General features: G+C 38.6%; 1 protein-coding gene across 4 annotated transcripts in view; it reads left to right on the top strand.

Annotated features, from left to right (window-relative positions):
* Nucleotides 1-17,563, top strand: part of trpm6 (transient receptor potential cation channel, subfamily M, member 6) — a 30,127-nt gene extending 12,564 nt beyond the window's left edge. For 2 of the 4 annotated variants that reach the window (XM_053480859.1, XM_053480858.1), the window contains exons 16-40: nucleotides 124-231; nucleotides 1,558-1,823; nucleotides 1,921-2,149; nucleotides 6,007-6,156; nucleotides 6,362-6,493; nucleotides 6,785-6,913; nucleotides 7,728-7,979; nucleotides 8,091-8,265; nucleotides 9,765-9,879; nucleotides 10,039-10,232; nucleotides 10,479-10,611; nucleotides 10,792-11,648; nucleotides 11,955-12,031; nucleotides 12,144-12,240; nucleotides 13,110-13,156; nucleotides 13,350-13,414; nucleotides 13,514-13,539; nucleotides 13,631-13,681; nucleotides 13,810-13,875; nucleotides 14,040-14,329; nucleotides 14,881-14,963; nucleotides 15,104-15,309; nucleotides 15,417-15,468; nucleotides 16,431-16,540; nucleotides 17,124-17,563. In XM_053480859.1, the coding sequence (XP_053336834.1) occupies nucleotides 124-231; nucleotides 1,558-1,823; nucleotides 1,921-2,149; nucleotides 6,007-6,156; nucleotides 6,362-6,493; nucleotides 6,785-6,913; nucleotides 7,728-7,979; nucleotides 8,091-8,265; nucleotides 9,765-9,879; nucleotides 10,039-10,232; nucleotides 10,479-10,611; nucleotides 10,792-11,648; nucleotides 11,955-12,031; nucleotides 12,144-12,240; nucleotides 13,110-13,156; nucleotides 13,350-13,414; nucleotides 13,514-13,539; nucleotides 13,631-13,681; nucleotides 13,810-13,875; nucleotides 14,040-14,329; nucleotides 14,881-14,963; nucleotides 15,104-15,309; nucleotides 15,417-15,468; nucleotides 16,431-16,540; nucleotides 17,124-17,185 (3,972 nt within the window). In that variant the 3' untranslated portion in view covers nucleotides 17,186-17,563. Of the gene's footprint in view, nucleotides 1-123; nucleotides 232-1,557; nucleotides 1,824-1,920; nucleotides 2,150-6,006; nucleotides 6,157-6,361; nucleotides 6,494-6,784; nucleotides 6,914-7,727; nucleotides 7,980-8,090; nucleotides 8,270-9,764; nucleotides 9,880-10,038; nucleotides 10,233-10,478; nucleotides 10,612-10,791; nucleotides 11,649-11,954; nucleotides 12,032-12,143; nucleotides 12,241-13,109; nucleotides 13,157-13,349; nucleotides 13,415-13,513; nucleotides 13,540-13,630; nucleotides 13,682-13,809; nucleotides 13,876-14,039; nucleotides 14,330-14,880; nucleotides 14,964-15,103; nucleotides 15,310-15,416; nucleotides 15,469-16,430; nucleotides 16,541-17,123 lie in introns of those variants that run through there. The other 2 variants (XM_053480860.1, XM_053480861.1) reach the window with 2 other exon arrangements.
* The last annotated feature ends 5,633 nt before the right edge of the window (nucleotides 17,564-23,196 follow it).

Below are 23,196 nucleotides of genomic sequence, written 5' to 3'. Positions count from 1 at the left end.
ATTTTTCTAATTACCACGTGTCCAGATTTTCCACATATCATAAATATCAGGGTCATAAACATTATCATTAATAACATGCCATAGTTCTAATGTAACTGTTAATTGAGATGTCATATTGGCTAGGAAGTCAGTGAGGAGCGCTCAGCATCCAGAAGGACTTGCACAGAGCAACCTAGGACAAGTCAACCACAACCTCAGTTCCATAGAACTGCAGATCCTTACAAACGCAAGGTTAGTCAAATAATAATATACTGTAAATAATATATAATAATGTAATAATAAAATGTAAATCATATGCATAATAAACAAATCATTGTTGGTATTTGTTTTTGTTAATTTTATGACTTTTATTTTTATTTAATTAATTTATCGGTTCAATATATCACAGTGGTTCTCAGTCCTGGTCCTCTGCTCATTTTCATGCTTTCTCAGCTCCCAGCACACCTAAATTAACTTTTGAAGAGTTTGTTCATTTATGCACATAGCGTTCAGCTTATCTGTATTGTTATATTTCTATTCTATATCTGTACTGTATATCTGTATTTCTCATCTTCCTCTTGATAAAATTCTCTATAGGCTTAAGATCAGATGAGCTGGCTGGCCAATCAAGCCAATCAAGCATAGTAATACATGGTCAGCAAACCGGTTAGTAGTAGTTATGGCACTGTAAGCAGGTGCTAAGTCCTTGTGGAAAAGGAAATCGGCATCTCCATAAAGTTTATAAAGACATCAAACCATAAAATACTCACCAAACCATGAAATATTTCTAGCAGATGGCTGAATTGACTTTGTACCCTCACTACAGCAGATGACACCCCAAATCATCACAGATTGTGGAACTTGAATTTTGTGCCTCTTCAGTCATCCTCCATATTCTGGGATCTTGATTTTCAAATGAAATGTAAAATTTACTTTCATCTGAAAAGAGGACACTGTCACCTTCCACCTCCAGGGTTCGGGTTCGATTCACGGCCAGGCTCGATTCCCGTCTCTGTGTGCATGGAGTTTGCATGTTCTCGCCCGTGCTTGGTGGGTTTCCTCCGGGTACTTCGGTTTCCTCCCTCAGTCCAACATGTAGGTTAGGTTAATTGGCGTTCACAAATTGCCCGCAGTGTGGATTGGCACCCTGTCCAGGGTGTACCCTGCCTCGTGCCCTAAGCCTCCTTGGATAGGCTCCAGGTCCCCACGACCCTGAATACAGGATAAAGCGGTATAGAAGATGAGTGAGTGAGTGAGTGAGTGAGTGAGTGAGTGAAAAGAGTACTTTTTCCTTTTTTCCTATCCCAGGAAAGACTCCAGCCTCACTCCACTTCTTGTGAAGCTCTCCAAAGTTCTTGAATTGACTTTGCTTGACAATCCTCTTAAGGCTGCAGTTATCCCCATTGGTTGTGCCCCTTTTCCTGAAACACATTTCCTTCCTTTTTCTAAACACACTTTGATACAGCACTGTGCAGAGAGCTAGCTCTTTCAGCAATGACCTTCTGTGGCATCTTTTGAGCAGGCAAACATGCTGTATAAATTTTTATATTAATATTCTTTTTTGTTTTTTTGCTCTAGACGAAATCAGAATCTGAGCCTAATGAAGTAGAGGCAGCGGAGGAAGAGCAGGGCAACACATCACCATTTGTTTACAGTTTCAATGACCTGTTTGTATGGGCAGTATTGAAGCGGAGGCAGCAAATGGCACTCTTCCTGTGGCAGCATGGAATGCAGGCCCTGGCCAGAGCAGTGGTGGCATGCAGGCTGTACCAGGCCATGGCCAGTGAAGCCAAGGAAAGCAGCATGCATGCCAGCATTGCTGATGAACTGAGGAAATATTCTTTGTCAGTCTCAGTGATGTTATACCACTTTAAAAAATAATGCAATTTTAACTTTGAAGCGCAGTAGTAAAACTGCATGTCTGTGTGTCTTTTCTTCAAGAGAGTTCGGCCAGCTTGCTGTGGATCTTCTGGACAAGGCCTTTAAGGAGAATGAACGCATGGCCATGAAGCTGCTGACATGGGAGATGACAGATTGGAGCAACTTTACTTGTTTGCAAATGGCAGTGGCATCAGGCCACAGACCCCTTGTGACCCACTCATGCACCCAGATGCTTCTCACCGACCTGTGGATGGGCCGTTTGAACATGAGGAAGAACTCCTGGTTAAAGGTATTGACTATTGACTTGATGGTTGAATGGGTTCTTGTCTGAAGAATACAATGTTTTTTATGGTGAACTTTTTCACCAGTACTGTTACCTACAATACTGCTGTCAATTCAATTCAATTCAATTCAATTTTATTTATATAGCGCTTTTAACAATGGACATTGTCTCAAAGCAGCTTCACAAAAAAAAAAAAAATTAAAGATTTTTTTTTTTCTAGAAAAGAAAAGAAAAGAAAATATTTGGAAGTGTGTATGTGTGAGAAAAATGTGTCTAGATAATAATTAAATGAATGAATGATGAATGAAATGTCTCTGATGAGCAAGCCAAGGGTGACGGCGACAGTGGCAAGGAAAAACTCCCTGAGATGGCAATAGGAAGAAACCTTGAGAGGAACCAGACTCAACAGGGAACCCATCCTCATCTGGGTGATAACAGATAGAAATAACATCAAGTGTGTTGTGCAGGTGAAAGTTCAATATATCAGAAGTTGTGTAGATTCAGTTCAGCAGTAGGTGCAGAGGGCAGATGGGGTCTGGATCACTGGAAGCACAGGAGCAGGATGGTAGCTCCACCCATCATAAAGCAGAATCTAGCTGGAGCAGGTCCTTCTCAAGATGCCTTAGAAACCTCGCAGGGTTGGCCTTTGTCTACTAAAGCTGGCACAATCTCCAGATACCTCGGGATGGGTAGAAAAATACAGAAAAGATGGAGAGAATTAGCGTAGTTGCCATTCAGGATAGGTGTACTGGAGTATGAGGTTATGGGATGAGTTACGCGTATGCCAGATTAAAGAGATGCGACTTGAGTCTACTTTTGAATTGGGAAACCGTGTCTGCTCCCCGAACACTGTCTGGAAGGCTATTCCAAAGCTTTGGAGCCAAATATGAAAATGCCCTGCCCCCTTTTGTAGATTTTAAAATTCTGGGAATTACCAGAAGTCCGGAGTTTTGTGATCTTACAGGACGTGGTGGATTATAGCGTATCAGAAGACTGGTTAGGGATGTGGGAGCTAAACCATTTAAAGCCTTGTATGTAAGTAATACTATTTTGTAATTAATTCTAAATTGAACAGGTAGCCAGTGCAGGGTAATATAGGTGTTCATGATAATATAGGTGTTATATGATCATATTTTCTGGATCTAGTGAGAACCCTGGCGGCTGCATTTTGGGCTAACTGTAGCTTGTTTATTGAGGATGCAGGACAACCATCTAGTAATGCATTACAATAGTCCAGTCTGGGGGTCATGAATGCATGAACTAGCTTTTCTTCATCAGATACGGATAGGATACTCCTAAGTTTGGCAATATTTCTAAGATGGAAAAAGGCTGTTTTTGTGATATTGGAAATATGATTTTCAAAAGACAAGTTACTGTCTAATATCACGCCCAGGTCTTTTACTGTTGAGCTGGTAGTAACAGTACATCCTTCCAAACGCAGGCTGAATTGTGAAAGCTGTTGTGTGCTGGTTTTTGGGCCGATGAGCAATATCTCTGTCTTATCTGAATTTAGTAAAAGAAAGTTATTGGCCATCCAATCTTTTATGTCCTGGACACACTCTGTTAATCTAGAGTGTTAGAGGTTTGAATCTCAATTTCAGTGTGTGTGTGTGTGGATTTTGCATGGTATCATTGTGTTTGTTGGTTTGCTTGGGGTATTTCTGGTTTCCTCCTACAGTCCAGAGACATATGGTATACACTGCCTGTCCCCAAATAAAAACCTAACCATTTCAAAAAGGTCAAATTATTGGGCAATCAGGCAAAGAAAACAGCTAAGAAGATTTGAAATTGTTGGAACTGGGTTAAGAACCTTTTGAAACATTTTTTAAAAGCTGGTGGGACTTTTGTTAGAAATGTGATTAGAAAAAAGAATTCTAAATGGAGATCTATTAAATACTTAGTGAAGTTGCATGGTAAAAAAATCAAGAGTAAAAATCAGATCTACAGGGGTTGAACAATAAAACTAAAACACTGGCCAATTTAGTGTTGAAGGTTTCATGGGTAAATTTAACCAGCCTGGTGGCCAGTCTTCATTTATTGCACATTCCAACAGTAAGAGCAGAGACTGAAGGTTTAATTATCAGAGTAATAGTATAGTTTTGCTTAAAATATTGCAATGCACACAATATTATGGGTGATATATCAGAGTTTAAAAGAGGACAAATTGTTGGTGCGCATCTCGATGGGACATCTGTGACCAAGACAGCAAGTCTTTGTAATGTATCAAGAGACACGGTATCAAGGGTAATATCAGTATACCACCAAGGAGAAGGACGAACCACATCCAATAGGAGTAACTGTGGATGCAAGAACAAACTGTTTGAAATTGATGTCTGGGTGCTAACCCGGATTGTACTGTATCTAAAAAACATAAAACCACATGCACAACTCCCTGCTGAATTAAACGCTCCTGTTTTCACCAAAACTGTTCGTCGGGAGCTCCACAGAGTCAATGTACATGGCTGGGCTGCTATGGCCAAACCTTTGGTTCCATGTGCCAATGCCAAATGTTGGTTTCAATGGTGCCAGCAGTGAAAATTTTGGGCTGTGGACATTGTGAAACATGCATTGATCTCTAATGAGTCTACCTTCAGTGTCTTTTCCACTTACGGTAGAGTTATGGTGTGGAGAAGCCTGAAAGAAGCATACAGTACCACCCAGACTGTTGCATGCCCAGAGTGAAGCATGGTTTAGACTGCAATATTATGGCATTCCCTAGGCCCAATACTTGTGCTAGATGGGCGTGTCACTGCCAAGGACTGCTGAACCACTCTGAAGGACCATGTGCACCCAATGGTTCAAACATTGTATTCTGAAGGCAGTGCCATGTATCAGGATAATAATACACCAATACATACAGCACGACTGGTGACAGAGTGGTTTAATGAACAGGAAAATGAATCTGAACATCTCCCATTGCCTGCATGGGAGTCACCAGATCCAAATATTATTGAGCCACTTTGTGGTGTTTTAGTGGAGCGAGTCAGAAAACGTTTTTCTTTTCGTAGTGACCTGGCCACTATTCTGCAAGAAGAATGGCTCAAAATCCCTCTGACCACTGTGCAGGACTTGTATCTGTCATTCCCAAGATGAATTGATGCTGTATTGGCCACAAAAGAAGGCCCTACACCATAGTATGGAATTATTGTGGTCTAAAACCAGGCATTTTAGTTTCATTGTCCAACCCCTGTATATTTTATATTGAAAGTAAGAGCATTTCCAAACACACTCAATTTGATGAGAACTAATAGATTTGGGCTGAACACCTGTGTGTCCTTTAGAAAACCACTTGTAAGAAAGACTCATCACAAAAAAACCCACTTTAAATTGTTAGGGAGCATAAAAATCAGGTTTTGGAGTGATGGAAAAAGGCATGTGATCTGATGAGTCCAGATTGACCCTATACCAGATTGATGGGTTCATCAGGGTAAAAAGGCAAGCACGTGAAGAGATTGCACCATCATGCCTAGTGCCTACTGTACAAGCCTCTGGAGGAAGTGTTATGATCTGGGGTTGCTTCAGTTGCTCAGGTCTAGACTCAGCAACGCTTTGTGGCAATAAAATAAAGTCAGCTCATGACCTGTATGTACTGAATGACCAGGGTATCACATCTATGGAGGTTTTATGCTCTGACGACACAGCCATATTCCAGGACTCAAATTGTGAATGGAATATATCTATTATTTTTCAGTTGTTTTTCCACAAAAATTAAGGTTGATGAATGACATGTTTTCTTAGATTGTAGATGTAAATTCCAAATCCTTAATTTCAGTTCAAGTGAAGATCACTATATGCTATTTATATGTAAATTTTTTTGTTTGCATCATTTATTAATCACCCTTATTTTGTTTCTTTTAACCAAGATCATTGTTAGTATCCTGCTCCCTGTGGGTATCCAGCTCTTGGAGTTTAAGAGCGAGGCTGAGATGTCCCACGTGCCGCAGAGTCACGAGGCTCTGCATTTTGGGAGGGATGCTGGCAGCTTAGGAGAACCAGAAGACGTGATGCAAGCAGTGAGAGCAACAACATCTCATCATTGTTTTGCATCAGTTACTCAGTATTGCTCCCTTGATGCTTTCATACATCTATCGATTAGCTATATGATGCCATAATGTCTTAATAATAGGCTGTACAAAATACCCCAATATCACATAAAGATTACTTTCTAGTAACATGGATTGACGCTTTTGGTTTATGGTGTTTTTCTCTTTTCTGAAGGATGAGAGTGATGCGGAAAGAGGGCGGAGCCATGTGAGGCACAGGGCAAATCCTGTGGCATGGTGGCTACCCTGGTGCAGGAAGGTCTATGACTTTTACAGTGCACCTGTGGTCAAATTCTGGGTCCATACTGTAAGTCTTGTTCCTCTAACCTCAGATAAGTCAGATCAAAGATTGTTCTCTGTATATTGTATTCTAGATATATTTCCCTTACTTTGTCTCTATATGTCTTCTAGATGTCCATCCTCACTCGTGTGTCTATATTTTCTCCTTATATTCTGCTTCTTCATCCACACATGCATCTACTGCCTGGTCTTTCTTTCCTGCTTTATTCTTATCCTTACTTACACTATTGATCTAATCACTATTGATCTGCACCTTTTATTTCACCTTTTCCTTGTTTTTTGTGTTTTTTTTTGGTAGATGTTCTACCTGACGTTCCTTGCACTTTTCTCCTTCACGGTGTTGGTGAGGATGGAGCCGAGTCCCAGTGTCCCGGAATGGCTGGTCATTTCCTACATCTCATCCACAGCTATAGACAAGATCAGGGAGGTGAGTCTGAAGCAAAATGCTTACTTTACCCATTAGGCTTATGGAATTATTAATAAGAAAGACTGATATGTCCATCTGAGGTTATAGGGCAAATTGGGATCGAGGTCATTGTCATGTCAATTTCTTGTTTTTTGTTTAATGTAATCAATATTCATTTTACAAGTTGACATATTCTGTCTTTTTTAAACTAAAACAAAGACACCTCGAGCGCTGAGTGGGAATTAAATGGGTTCTCGGTTTCTTCGAAGTCCCAATCTGTTAAAAAATAAACTGAAGGCCGACTTTATCAACTTGACTAGAACCAAAGGTCTTCTCTTATCTTTATACCAGTTTTCTCTAAGGCAATGTTTTCTTCATACATTTGTCTGTCTCAGGGGTGTAAATAAGCAGCTGTGTTGCTAATCATTCACCCAATGCAATTGTTTACAGTACGTTCCAAACGTGACGAACTGAGGCTGTTTAAACTTCGGTATGCAGATTATATGGTGAGAAAAGCAGTGAGAAGTTACAAGAAAATGAAACATTGATCTCCTCGGCTGGAACACTTTAGCTACATTTCAAGCTGGTTGTCAATGTTTGATGACATTTTTTTTTCATTTCATAATTCAGTCACAGTAAAGACGTCAGTGAGCAGAAGAAAAGAGCAGAAAAAACACAGAATAATGATGAGTCTTTCTCTGATTGACATGGACTGTAATATAAAAACAAGTTTTAAATTGCATTACACCTTGCCATAAGCCCCGCCCCGCCTGCTTATAAACCTGCTGTATTTTTTTCCTTTTATGTGAAAATCCCCCATATTTTGTTTTTCCAGGTGTGGGTGTCTGAGCCTAGACAGTTCAAAAAAAAGCTGAAAATGTGGTTCAGCGAATACTGGAACATGAACGACTTTGTCGCCATCATTCTTTTCTTCATGGGCATGGCGTTGCGCTGGTTCACGGGTCTCATCCACACAACGGGCCGCATCATTTACTGCCTCGACATTATTTTTTGGTTCGTGCGTCTGCTGGACCTGTTGGCTATTAATCAGAAAGCCGGACCCTATCTCACCATGATCTCCAACATGGTATGTTTTTTCATTGATACAACCCAAAGATTCATCTGAAACATGTGACTTTCAATGACGTGTCATGTGACTTTCAATGACGTGTATTTGTGTGTGGGTGTGGTGTTACAGTTGAAGAACATGTTATACATCGTGGTCATCATGGGCATTGTGCTGTTGAGCTTTGGTACACCTCGGTGGTCCATCCTAAATCCACACGAGGAACCGTCCTGGGACCTGCTGAAACAAGTGCTCTTCCAGCCCTACTTCATGATGTTTGGGGAGGTCTATGCTGGAGAGATTAATCGTGGGTAACAGAAATAAATACATCATTTCTGAGACGGAAGGAAGGAAGGACAGTTTTTAACTATTGTTATTGTCGCAAAGCAGCTTTATACAATCCAAAAATAAATTATGTAAGTTTGTTTGAAATGTGAAAAATGTGTATGAATTAAAAATGATGTGCAAGAAAAGGAACTCGACTCAACAGGCAACCCAGCCTCATTTAGGTGATAACGGATAGCAGGAATTGATCTGCAGTCATACTAGGTGTTAGGCGGCTGGAAGTTCATATCACAGATGATATCTTTAAGTTTATATGGAGTCAAGTTCTTTATTGGAGGCTTAGGTAGACTCGTGAACATTACAGTCCTAAACTATTCAGCAACTGCAGTTACAAGTCCTCAAAGAACAGGATTCTCTTCATGGTAAAGTTGAACTGTCCCCAGTCACCACCAGCATTGAGTGTAACGCGTTACAAAGTACTTAGATTACTTTTTTGATGTAATGAGTAACCTAATGAGTTATTTCCATCATTTAAGTCCTCAGTTATTTAGTTATTGTTTTCAAAAATGTAATCCATTATTCAGACAATTTATGTAATCCGCCCCCCTCTGTTATTCCAGCTGTTATACCCCTATCTCACCTATGCGGTTTGACTATGCGAGGACCGATGGCGGAAATATGGAAACCTAATCGCCAAAACTCGTGATGAATCATAATCAAACGTATACGATCGCGTAGGTGAGATGGGGGTATTATTTGTTATTATATAAGTATTATTAGTTATGGGCCAAACTTTGCTGAGTGATGATGACTAAAACAACATACATGAGGAATCACAAAGGAGTTTTCATTTTCTGCAATGGAAAAGTATTCGAACTAGTTACTTTACATTTACGCTGTAATGTAACTAATTACTTTTTAAAGACAGTAATTTTGAAATGTAATTAGTTACTTTCAAAAGTAACGTCCCCCAACACTGGTCACCACACGCATCACTAGCAGACAACAGGGACAACCATCTGACGAGATCTCCAACCATAACCAGGGTAAGTCAGACAGGTCCAGAGGGCAGAGAGAGTCTGCATCATTGGCAGCTCAGAAGCGACATGTGTACCATGACAGAGAGAGAGAGATGAGGAGAGAGAGAGAGAGAAAGAGAGAGAGAAGAGGAGAGACAGTTGGAGCCCAAACCTCTCCAAAATACTCTCAGCAGTGAATCACAATCCTACTGTTAAGACTATTACATTTAAATACAGAGATATAGACCATTTTTTCATGTTCTATGTAATATTTTATTCTTTTATATATTCTATATTATATTTATACATATTCTATTTTATATAAACTAAGACACGCCCACTGACAATTTATGAGATACATTGAGCTTTATCTAAATGTATGTAAATGAGTATGAACAAATCAAGAACGCAATTCCTTATACATATCTTACAGCTATATTCCAACTTCATGAACATTTATTATTATTATTATTATTATTATTATTATTATTATCATTAACAGCCTGTGAAGAAGATCCTGACTGTCCTTCTGGTTCATTCCTCAACCCACCGCTGCAGGCCGTCTACCTCTTCATGCAGTACATCATCATGGTCAACCTCCTTATTGCCTTCTACAAGTATGCACCAGCTTTCTTTTGTAATCTTATAAAGACTGCAATTTACAGGATAATAAATTTAAGATTTGGTCGCTTGGGTTCTAAATGAGCCAAATAATAAGAATGCTGCAATATAAAGACATATCTGGTTTCTCCTTATGTGTTATTTTCACCCTATAGTAATGTTTACATCCACATGAAGACCATATCTAACCAGCTGTGGAGGTACAACCGCTACCGTTACATCATGACCTATCATAAAAAGCCTTTCCTGCCTCCTCCTTTGATCATCCTGAGTCACATGGCAGCGTGTGTGAATACAGTCTGGCAGAAACGTAGAAGGACATCCACACAGGACAGAGGCTCTGGCCTTAGTGAGTGTGTATGTGTTTGATTGTGTGTATATGTGTGTGCGCTTTGGGGGGTTGTAGAGCTTGTAAATGATTCCGCATGGAGAGTAAAATCTGACAGTTTGGCGGGAGGGTACTGAGATTAAGGGTTGACTTAGTTTTAGGTTTATGCATCGTATTCATGACCTTAATACAGTAAGTGTATACACTTTAAAAAGTGTCTAAGGCAATTAGCCTCTCTTGTACTTATTAAATATGACTTTCTTCCAGAACTGTTCCTGGCTCCTGATGATCTGAAGAAGCTGCTTGATTTTGAGGAAAGATGTGTAGCTGGATATTTCCGTGAGAAGCACAAGAGCCAGCACTGCAGTGAGCTTAACCGGATCCGCCTCGCAGCTGACAAGTGCGATTTCCACCACGCCGTTGGCCCCGACTTTACAATTTAGAAATTTACTTTAAACATATAGACATAAGAAATTATTTCCCCGTCATTACCAGACATTATCCAAATGTTCAATTTCTACTTAATACCCGATAATAAGTGTGCTAATGACAGTAACCACTTCTGCACTGTGTCTATCAGGGCAGAAGAGATGATGGGTACCTTAGCTGAGGTATCTGAGAAGGTGCAGTTCATCCAAGAAAGCCTGCAGACGTTGGACGCTCACCTCGGCCAGCTGCAGGATCTGTCTGCCCTTGCTGTGGACACTCTTAACCTTCTTTCAGCATCTGAAAACAGGCAGCAGAAAGCTGTCCATCTTTGTCCAAGCCCCAGAATCACAGTTATGTCTTGTTCTCCCACTCCTGGGAATGTCACCCCGAGCCACATCCCTCCGTCTCCAAAGGCCAATTTTAGCAATCCACCCTCCTTGCGGCGTGGCATAGTCCATGGCAAGTCTTGCAACTCTTTAGAGCTTTCACAAGAAAGCTCGGGCAGCTGCTTTGACAGCAAGCTCAAGTGGGTGTTGGGAAATTTGGAGGCAGAGCACAGCAATCCAAGACAGAGACTTGGCGGAGACTCATCTGTAGGATTCCGTCTCTCACATGGATCTCTGTCCAATTTGTTATCAGACCTGCATGGGTCACCTGGGCAATCATGTGGTAGCTCTCTTACCACAGTTTGGGATCATGAGCCACAGCAGGTGCTCAGCCAGGAGGAGTCCATGGAAGAGGATGACTACGACGATGATGATGTGTTTATTGACACTAGATCCAAGAAGGACAGTGAGCTGGGCATTGTGAATCCAGCATTCTGTGATGACCATGATTTAGACATCCCCAGACAAAGCCATTTTGGCAGGAAGCAGCCATTCACCACAGAGAGAAAGCTGGGGCACAGCCGCTCGCTCTCTTCTAGTGTGGAGACTTTAGCCGTACCCAAGAAAAGGCACAGTGTTTCAGGAGAACCCATACCACTGCATCCAGGCCAGAAAGACAGAGGTATTTCCAAATATGCTCCCAAACTGATATGATTTTGAGATTGTTCAACTTTGTTGAAAAAATCTTTATTTAAGCAGTTTCTTGACTTTATACCAAAGTATAGGTCATAGGCACCCAAACCACATGGGTCCAGGTTGATGTTAACTGGTGAGGATTGTTCACAAGTCTTGACAGCTCATAGCACGTTCAGAGATCAGAGAAAATATAAATTAGGGAAAATTTCTAAAGCGGTTTAGCTAATCGAAAACTGATCAGCAAATATTGAAGCAATTGTAAGTTTATGTTTCTTTGTCTTGTCATTGACAGGTCTCTACAGAATCCTGGAAAGGAAGCGATCATTTGGCCGAAAGTGTGTCAAAATCAAAGAAGGAGAAGCAACTGATGTAAGAAAAGGCTTTAAAATATATTAGTTAATAAAAAGTACATACAAATGTATATAGTTATTTTGCCTTAATTCATGCTATCAAAATCTGTCTCTTCACGTCGATTGTGCAGAGAAGACTGGAAAGGGATTTGAGCCGGAGGAGCAAACGAAAAGGGAAGGGAATAGCTGGACGAAAATTCCGATCATCTGTCAGTCTGTCTCAGCTCAGTATGGCCGTTACTTATTACCATATTTACACCGATTAGCCACAACATTGTGACCACCCACCTAATATTGAGTAGGTCCCCTAGTTTGCCACCACAACGGCGAGTTTCCTCAATTTGATTTCACCAACCAGTTTCTCAATTTGATAGACACCCCCTCTTCCATTGGATCAAACTACACGGTCCAGACTTTGGTCCCCATGTGCATCAGTAAGGCCACCCATAACCCTGTCACCAGTTTAGTGTTTTTTTGGCATTTCCTGACCACTGGTGACCAGGCACATCGTGTAAGATCTGCAGTTTTGAAGTTGCTCCGACCCAGTCCTCTAGCCATCTGAATCTGGCAAGTCACTTAAAACGTTATGCTTTACACCCATTTTTTCTGCTTTATAAACACATAAAATTCAGGAAAAAGGGCTCACTTGTTGCTTAATGTATCCCACCCACTTGCAGCCACCATTCTAACAAATACAGAAAATGTGCTGTAGCTACTGTGAGAAGGGCCAAATTGTGATGTGTAGAGGACTGAGTGTAAGAGCAACTCTAAAACTGCTGCTCTTATGGGATGCACCAGGCTGCAGTGGTCAGGACATAGCAAAAGTGATCCATAGAAGGAAACCAGTAAATAGGCAACAGGGTCATGGGTGGCCATGTGTGGCACATGGAGAGTGAAGGCTGGCCCGTGTAGTCCAATCCAATAGAAGTGCTACTGTAGCTCAAATCGAGGTAAAGCTTAATGCTGGTTCTGATAGAAAGGTGTCAGAACAGACAGTACATCACTGTTTTGGTGGACCTACTCAATATTAGGTGGGTGGTAATAACACTATGACTGACTGTCATGGTATTTGACATGCCACTGTTGTCATTTTGCAGACTTTGATCACGTGGATTTCTTACAGAAATCAGGTGCTTTGGGTCAGGTGAGATTTTAAAGCATGAGTTATAATTTTATCGTGCAATACTTGTACTGGACATGAACAATGATTTGTAAAACATAAAAATAGTTAGATGTAGATATCTGTCATTTGCTGAATATCAGAGCAAAAAATCGTACTCATTAGGAATTGCAGGGACATTTTTCTGACATTTAAGAATTGATTCTATCTCCACCAGAATACAAGAAGCCCCAGTCAATCGGTTTGGAGTAGTTGGGCACGCTCCGTCAGTCGTCGTTCCTCGTAAGTTGCAAGGAAAAATTATAATAATATCAAATTTTCAATCTGACCTAACTTCTTAGTCTAATTACATTTGAATCATTTTTCATGTGTATTGTGCAGAGTACAGAGCTGGGCAGCAGTTGAGCGTAAGTTTTCACAATCTTTTTTATGCCATACTTTAGAACATTTCATTTTAGTAATCCTAGAGTTTGAACGTCACCTCCTCTGTGTCTTCAGGTCGACCTTCCGTGTTTAAGTCAACTGAAGATTTGGACCCACATTACTCAGGCACGTCAGGCTTGGTTTACACTCTGTTTATTGTTTCATGCCTGACTGTCAGTTAAAGGAGGCTCTCTGTGGCTCTCATGGACTTTGTACGTGATATAGACTGACTTTTGTTTGATTTGATTTTGCAGCTATGGAGAGGAACAACCTGATGCGATTAGCACACACGATACCATTCACACCGGTGTCCCTGTTGGGTGGGTTACACGATACTGTTTGCTCGAGAAAATGGACTGATCTGTTATTTTACTTTATTGTAGAGTATAGCACTGCTTTATTTTTAAAGTTAATTGGTCAGATATTTTTTCACGTAAAAAAAATGTCTTCTTAGTGCACTCAGATGTTTTCCTTGTCTGTCTAGGAGGAGAGGAGGTGTACGTTTACAATCTGGAGGAGTCAGAGCCAGACTCCATGCTCTCCAGCTCCTCCTCGTGGTGTCAGAGAGGTCGCGCGGCTGTGCTGCAGCCCGTGACGGAGCAGGGAGTGCTGGATGGCGGGTTGCGCCGGGCTCAGTGGGTGCTGTGCACTTGGGCTGAGGAAGATGTGCTCAGGCCTGGCTGTGTGTACGTAGTTAAATCCTTCCGTGAGGAGGTGGTGGACACGAGGCAGGCAGAGTTTCCCACCAACACTACTCTTCATCTCTGCTTAAGGGTAATAACCACAGCCATTTATATCACATCACAATTTATATTATTTATATATCGTCCGGCTCATTCATTATCATTCAGCCTTTTTGTTATCCTTAATGTTAATTTAAAACACTTTAAGAAAAGGTTGTTAATAGTATGAGGGAATTTCTCATTTATTTATTATTAATTTCTAATATTTTGTTCAATTATGTCATAATGTTTTTTTTTATGTTGTATTCTAATATTAAATATTATTAAACTAATATCTAACTTTTGCAAGTGAACACGCACAAACACTTGATTGTATCTTCAAAAGTTCGTAACTCAAATTGTGTTTGTATGTGGGGGACTTACTGAAATGGATTCCATTCTATATTGTAACAATGCATTATATTCTGTTCTCTTCTATTCGTCTCATCCTATTCCATGCTATTTCCTACCATCCTATTGCATTCCATTTCATCCTATCCTATCCTATGTTATTTCGTCCTGTCCTGTCCTGTCCCGTCCTATTCTATTCTATTCTATTCTATTCTATTCTATTCTATTGCCGTGCACTGTAAAACTCCATAGGACATCCAACAGCAGAGAGCAGCCCAAAAGCTCATGCAGGTCTTCAATCAAGTCAAGCCCAGCTCTATGCCACATTCCCCTAGGTTAGTCAAACCTACATAATAACAATGTGCTCCAGACTCTTCTACATAGATTATCAGACCTGAAAAAAAAAAATGTCTTTGGTATTTTATGGATGATCTCTCTCTCTCTCTCTCTCTCTCTCTCTCTCTCTCTCACTTAGATTTCTGGATGTGTGCCTGCTTTGGTGGCAGGCTAAAGGCCAGTGGCTTACCATAGAGAAAAGCATGAATGGTGACTTCAGGAAGTACAATAATAACACTGGTGAAGAAATCATGCCCTCTTGTGGCCTGGAGGAGACAGTGTTGGCTTTCTCACACTGGACTTATGAGTATACAGGCAAAGAGCTCCTGGTACTTGACTTACAAGGTCTATACATTGTTTTATATTGTCTTTATATTCACTTCGCCAAATGCACAATTTCTGTCAATTGATATTATGGATGAAAGTTGCATTAATGCTGTTACTTTTCTAAGGTGTGGGGGTGGAGCTGACAGAACCGTCTGTGATCAGAGCAGCTGATAAAAGGTTGTTAAGTAGAACATGTAATAAAGTTACCCATATTAGTATTCTTTAAACGTTAAACAAAAATTACAGTGTGTCTTAAAATTCAGGAACACAGATAAGAGTTAAACTGCATTAACTTAAATTTAAGTGTAATATTTAGTGCATGTTTTACTCTTTAAGCTTTACAGATTTTCTCAGCTGATTTTTTTTTCAACATATGAACGAATTTGTTCAACATAATTCAATAGCTTATTTTAAAGCACTTTTACAAAATCATCTATAGGCTCTACGTTGTCCTTGAGCTTTGTGTTTGCTCATAAATGGCCTTTAGTTTATGGTTTATTGTACCTAAGACACGTCCATTCAACTTTTAGAATTTAACCTATTTTACTAAATATAATAAGCAATTTTACTACAATCTATTTTACTACAATAATTAGCATTTTAATAAGGGTAGTACATTTAAAATTAACAAAATTGGATGGATTAATTTTAATTCTGGTGTAAAATCGGAGCCAAAGGAGTGGGTTCACTCACAATTTTGCCTAAGAACACAAAGAATGGTCCGAAAAATTGTCCGAGTGCAACTTCTCTTATCCATCCAAGAACACTTGGGTGATCTGATGAAACAGATTTGTGAAAATTAATATTGTCTTTCTCAAAATTTTTTGCCACAGCTATATACCTGTATATATCAATGCAGGAAGTGGTAAAAGTGATGGCTCCCTCTGGTGGTTTGAAAGGGAAATGTCCTTCTTAGGTAAATGTTAGTAAATTGCTTTGGCAGGACGAGAGGTATAACTTTTTCCTATCCAGTCCATGGTGGAAGCATAAGTTCGCCTTCCATCAAGTTACCTGATTGTAGCCTGCCAAGGATTTTATTCCTTTCTTATCTGGACCACCCAGATGTAATCTACATAAAGCACCTGATTTCTTTGTGTTTACAGTAAGATGGATAAGTATGATCTTTTGTTTTTTGGTAGCTCATCCAGAGACTTGGTGTTTGGCTCAACCACTTGGGATGACGATCCAGTCCAAAACTTTGTCCTCAAACATACGTGCAACTTGTGCTGCGAGAAACTTGGCCTTACAGGTGAGCTCTCATTCTCGCTATTTCCTCAGTAACGCTCATATGGTATGTCTTAAATAAAAACCATGAAATAAAAAAGTTTGATTTGTTATGCCAGAAGGTGAGAAAACAACAATAACAACAACAACAACAACAACAACAACAACAACAACACCTTAAAGAAGGGCTTAATGAGCTGAAAATCATTGAATCAGCCTGACAACAAAAGCGAGCGATGTGGAGGCGGGGCTTCCTATGTTTGGCATGTTGAAAGCTGTCTTTGATTACATATTTAATAGCCCTTTGTGCGCTCACTTTGATTAGATATTAATCATTCTCTCAACGACGAGACGAGTCGACGTTCTCGTCTTAAGAGAGAGCACTCTTGTTCAGAAGTGCGGGGGAGGGAAAAAAACAAACCAACAACAAAAAAAAAAAAAACGCCGCCGTAGTTGTTCAGTGGTTCATACGTGCTTTTTATACATTTCAAGAAGCACGCTGAATCAAAGCAAATTATTCATTATAAATCGGCGCACAGGATCTCATACAGTGTCTTTCATTTATTCATGCCTAACATGTTTGTGTGTATGTGTGTTTGCCTCATCAGATTTGCGGAAGAGCAGCCATCTTCATGAGCTTGTTTCTGAAGTGCAGGTCAGCACAGGTTGACCTTCATTACCCGTGGGAAAGCATGAAGAATGTTAGTAATTTCTGTAAGAATTTTTTGTAGAAATATTTTACAAGGTCTGGATTTTCTTAAACATTTGGTTTATAATATTAGTTTTCTGTTAAAACCTACTGGATATACAGTAAGACCAACCATAAAATGATGATATTCTGATAATGAGTTCCTGATGCTTTTTCTGGATTCATTAACTGGATGTGGCTGCATGACCATTGGCTGATCGGGTTATTAAAGTGGCCAACAATATCGTTAATGGTGTGATTATACAGTAAATCACAAGTGAGTACGGTCATATGTCACAAGTGACAGAAACATATGTCACATGACCAATTTTATGCCAAATAAAAAAAATATGCAATTTATTTTGGTTTATAATAATAAATAATATAATAAATAAATAACAATGAGTCAGAGGGTTGTGTTCATAAAATCGTCTTTAATTCTTTTCCCCCACAAAAGAAAAGTCTACAAAAGCGATAAAATATCATTTAACAAAAGCTTTTTTTTTGCCGGCTATATACAACTCGCAGGAGACAAATCAAGAGCTTGACTAAATGTACACACACTCGCTGTGGTTAAACCCCATAAAACACACACAATCACACAGTCAGTCATTTTGCACTCAAGTGCACTCATGCTTCTCATTTTGAAATTTTATGCACACAGAACACACACACACACAAATGCACACTTGGCAAGTTACCCTGTTCTTCCTGCTCTCGCCTGTTCTGTCTTTCTGCAGCATTGTGTCATCACAAGTAAATCCCTAGTTTTACTCCTTAAGTGCCATTTAGCTTCACTGAACCCCAGCTATGGCACCTCAAAAAAAAAAAAAGAAAAAAAAAGCATTCCTTTTCAGTTCAATCCAATGAGCAGGACGTTCTAATTTATACATGAATATCTGATTAATTGAGAAAAACAGGTTTTTACACTTCTAGAGGTAAACAATCATGTACATGGTATTTATTCATGTTGGACATTTGTAGTGTGTAAGGAAGGAAGAAAGATTGCGAAAATGTGCGTGGTTGAACAACATTTTAAGTATTTGTGAGCAAAATAAAAAAATCACATTAAAAGGTAATTACAAGAAAGAAATGAAATAAATTCAAATGAAAATACACTATTGGCTTTGATTACTGCCAAAACAGACTCCAGAATGTCCGTGTCGAAGGACTGTTTATTTTATTAAATGATCGATTGTTATTCAAGAATGCGTTATTTAAACTCGATGTATATCTGTCGCAAAGCCTTCATGTGAAGGTCACTTATAAAAACATACTAATGTCAGGATCAAAGACATAGCTAGTAGAGTTATGCACAATGTAGTGTTATTGCTTTTAATCCAATTAAATGACGATTGAACATTTCATTCACCTTGACCTAGAGAGAGCACTAAAACCGGATATTTCTTCCATAAACGCTACCTAAAAGTAGCGTGCTGCTATGATCATTATTACTACTGGACTACTATCATAGCTGCTGTTACAGGGAAATTAATCAACACCTGCTAAGCACTCAGAATCAAGAATTTACCAGTGTTGTGGTATAAATAGCTAGAATCATTAAGGTTAGTATAATAGGAGTCTCATATTTAAGTGCAGAAACAGGGACAGAAGTATTTGGGCCTTGTTTAAAAAAGAATTGTATTGACCTCATTAGAAATATGGCTATATTGAATATTCTGACAGCCAGATTAGATAAAATACGCTTTGACTTCTGTATGTTTCTTATTGTGCATTACATTTAAATTTTAATACCATGTCCTTCATAAAACTATTTAAGTGCCTGCATGGTTCTTCATTTCATATGAAAAAAAAAGGGACAAAAAGTATGTTTTTGTGAGACAGCAGACTGACAGGGTAACATGTATTCAGTCTTACTATATAACATTCACAACGAAAAACAACCCGCCCCAATTCACCCCACCCCCAACCCTGACAGTATCATGTGATGTCATAAGAGGATGCAAATTCAGCAGTGTTTTTCTTCTTTCTTTTTTCTTTACACTCCAAAGCCATGAAACAGTATAAAAGGATACTGAACGACGGGCTGGGGTTTCGTATAATAGCAAAATCAGGAAAATAACAAAATAAAAAATAACCTTCCAATGCAAACGGGAGAGAAAGTCAGTGTCCAGTTATTGCTCCAGTTACCTATAACAGTGTTAAACCCTTCGCTTACATTGTGACCACTATCGATACAGTCTAAACCATACAATAAAATAAAATAAAAACCTTTGTCGCTGCAGCTTATTGAGCATAATACACTCTATAAATAAACTAAATTACATAGAGATCATAAGAAAATCATAATAATAATAATAATAATAATAATGATAATAATAAATTACAGTATTATATTTGTTTCAACATCTCTTTTCTCTGTATGAAATGCTTCCAGCACTTTTAACAATATTTTTAGGCCTCTGGACCTTTTCACAAGTAGGGCCTAATAATTTTGAGCATTTAACCTGTCAGCAATTTGCGCACGCACACACACACACACACACACACATGCCAAAGCCTTGTCTGGGTAGGTCTTATTTCAGGTATTATTTCAGAAATCCTAAAAATTACTTTTTTTTTTTTTTTTTACTCGAAAATTTACATTTTCTTTGTAAAATAGGAGTCTTCGTCTATTGAAAATAACAAAAGGTGAAATCCCTGAGATGGATGCTTTCAGGTTACATCCAGAAGTGATTGTCTTGATTAGGAAAAAAAATTGTAGAGATAGCGCTTACAGACAACCCCACCGAAGCGCACTAGCAAGCGAACATCAGCTATCTAATATAGAAGGTTTCAGCATTTCAGCACAGGTGTGTATCCTCAGCACTTCTTGTATTGCCTTCAATGTTTAATCTGTAAGTGCTTTTTTTAAAAATTCAATCGTTCCTTCATTTTCCTTCAGATTTACTGATTGCACGACGCACGATCATTTGAGTACAGTGTGAATCGAACAGCGTTTAAGCCGGCAAAACTTGTAAATTGGTACTATGGCTTTGTGGTCTGTTCTAAACAGGTTGAACCAAGAATCAATAATCATATACGTATACAATAAATTACAGGGTTTTATTTCACTTGCACCATTGTGATTTTACAGTCCTACCTATTTTAGGTTTATAGTGGTTCTTAAAGTTGTGTCTATGAAGCATAGCCAGTTTTTATTATACCTGGGTGTATTCTATTAGTGTATGTACTGTATTATCTATTCGTGTTAGTAATTAAAGATACAATTTACTGTTTGAATTTTTCGCCTTTGAAAACCACCACAATGGATGTAAAATGAAGCAGTCGAGATGTCGAATTCGAGCTTTAACAACGGAGCATTAACAGGATAGGTATTAAAACCATTTTAGTCCCTAAATGGATTTAAAGTTTTCAATTTGCATTTTTCTAGTTCAGCAGTCAATATGCAGTCCAAAGACATATCAATACCATGTCCTGTTTTGGATGTTTTTAAATTTTAATCATATTCATCAATGATAATTGATGACCTGACTGCTAATGTAAGTAGTAAGATAAATTCAGAAGTGTATAGAGCCCCACTTTCTGATCAGATAGAGGCAAGTGCTGCACAATTGAAAGGAAACCTCTTCGCAGTACAGATGGACAATGACACAAAACATACCACAAAAGCAACCTGACCTCAACCCAGTAGAGCATGTCCTTCACTTACTGAAGACAAAACTGAGGGCAGAGAGACCCAGAAAGAAGCAGCAAATGAATACGACTGCAGTAAAGGTCTGACAAAACAACTTGAGAAGAAATACGATCCCCGGGCCCATACTGTAGGTTCCAGACTCTAAATGTGAAATACTTTTTGTATGCAAGTATTAAAATAATCCTAATATTTATAGTTATGATAGTCTGAACCTTTTAAAGGTTATCTTGACTGCTTCATTTTAAACCCACTGTGATGTTATACAGGGGCAAAAATAAGAACATTCCGTTTCCATTTGTTCTTATTTTTACATTACATTTCATGTTGTGAAACTTCCACTAACGGGTTACATTATAGCAGCTATAATGTTTATGACGTTTTCAATGTCAAAATCCTGGAAATGGCTTTAATCAATAGGTTTAATTAAACTTTATGGTAGAAATAACGGAAAGTTGAAATTTATTTTAAATCGCCACTGAGTTGTGCGAGATTGATTTTTACTTCAATCCCTTTTAGGTACGCATAAATAAGGGGGGTTCTTGTGAAACTGCTTTGCCTGAGAAATATGAATGTTGTAAACTACGCCAGAACAAATATACAGATGACACCTGCCTGCTCAGTTTTATAGTACTGGAGCTGTAAAGAGTGAATAATCCAAAGCTACATGATTGTCAAAGCTACAATATTGCCACTGCAGAGCGTTCCCTAAGACTGCCACAACTATCGAATATCATTTAAAGTTACAAAATAGCTATAAAAGACTCAATAAGCATTGTATTTGTTTAAGTTTAATTTAAAATGGCTGAAATAATGTGGCTTTTCAAAGCTGCCCGTTACTTTGTGTAACCCTACAAGTCAAGATGGTGGCATTTTTTCCCCCCAAAGTGGATTATTGCTGGACTAAAAAAAAAAAAAAAAGAAGTTTAAATCTTATACTTGTTTTTATGTGTCTAATTTTGGGCAAATTAATACAAACATCACTGACCAGTACTATTTTTATATTTAAATTACTTAACTACATAAGTTTCACCATATACACAGCAACTGATAATCCAGTTAGCAAGGTTTCTAACTGATTAGATATAGGCTGATACTATATATTTAGTAAACTAGGTAAACAACTATCTGTGTAGCACTTAAAAGGTATTTATTACTTGCTTTTAGCTTGCGAACTTAATTGCTTAATAACCTTAACTGAAAAAAAAAAGTAATAGCTTGTTCTCAATGCTGCGTTTCCTCAACACTTTGCATGTGGGACACAATATAATACAATATTACAAATAAAAATGTATCGGTCTGTCACTGGTAGTTTAATTTTGCATTTTAATTTAAATCAACTTAAATTTAATTTAATTAGCTTAATACGGAGCCCCTAAAGAGATATGAAAGAAAAAAATACATAGAAGAGCAAAAAATCTCATTAAAAAAACATAGGACAGAAAAAAGATCCTTCTTTTTGCAAGATCTCGCAAAACCCAGAGTGATTCACATACTTCCGGGATTGAGCCTAAAAACTATTTAAAGTCCCACCTTCTGCTCTAGGTTTTTACCTATTAATAGACAAGATCAAAATTTTGTAGCCAATCATAGCACACGAGGTAGGATTTCTTAACCTTACATACCAATATTTGCTGGCAAAAAAAAAAAAAAAAAAATGTGTTTTTTTCTTACATTTTTTCCCCTCCTATGTCCGTAAAGGGGCTTGGTAGTTTTACAACCCTTAAGCTGTATGAATTAACCTGTGTAACAAGTTTACATTTCATTCATTAATTACACTGACTGATAAGCAAATTTTGCTTCAATCATATGTTTGCATTCAATTGGTCCCACCGTGTCCAATCAAATGTCTGAGAGTTTTGTACACTTACTCGTCAAAAGGTTTAGAACGTTATTTGGTCGCTCCCAGGGAAAGTAAAAGTTCCTGGTTGCTTCCCAGTCCCAGGGTTTAAGTTGCTTGGAAACCTACAGTTACTGACATACGGACAGTTAGTTAGCTAGTTAAATGGTTGACAAAAATGAGGGGGAAAGAAAAAAATATAACTGTAAAAACAACTTCAGTGAGATCAGGTTTTCCATCACAGTCACACGTGTTCAAATTCAGAAAGTTTGACTAAAGTAGCAGGACAAAGGCTATTTCACTTTTCAAACAGGTCACAGTTTGGACATCCTTGCTGAACAAGTGCAGCTTTAAAGGGAAAGTTGGGCGTGACCATGATGATCAACCTTAAACAAGCTAGTGCTTTTTGCTTATTCGTGTTAAACTAAAGACAGATCTACGTTTTTTATTTTTTTATTTTATTTTAACATGTTTTTCCAAGGGTCTTTCATAAACCGA

Source organism: Clarias gariepinus, chromosome 21 (genome assembly GCF_024256425.1).
Source record: "Clarias gariepinus isolate MV-2021 ecotype Netherlands chromosome 21, CGAR_prim_01v2, whole genome shotgun sequence".
Lineage (NCBI taxonomy): Eukaryota > Metazoa > Chordata > Actinopteri > Siluriformes > Clariidae > Clarias > Clarias gariepinus.
This window is presented reverse-complemented; position numbering and strand designations above follow the sequence as displayed.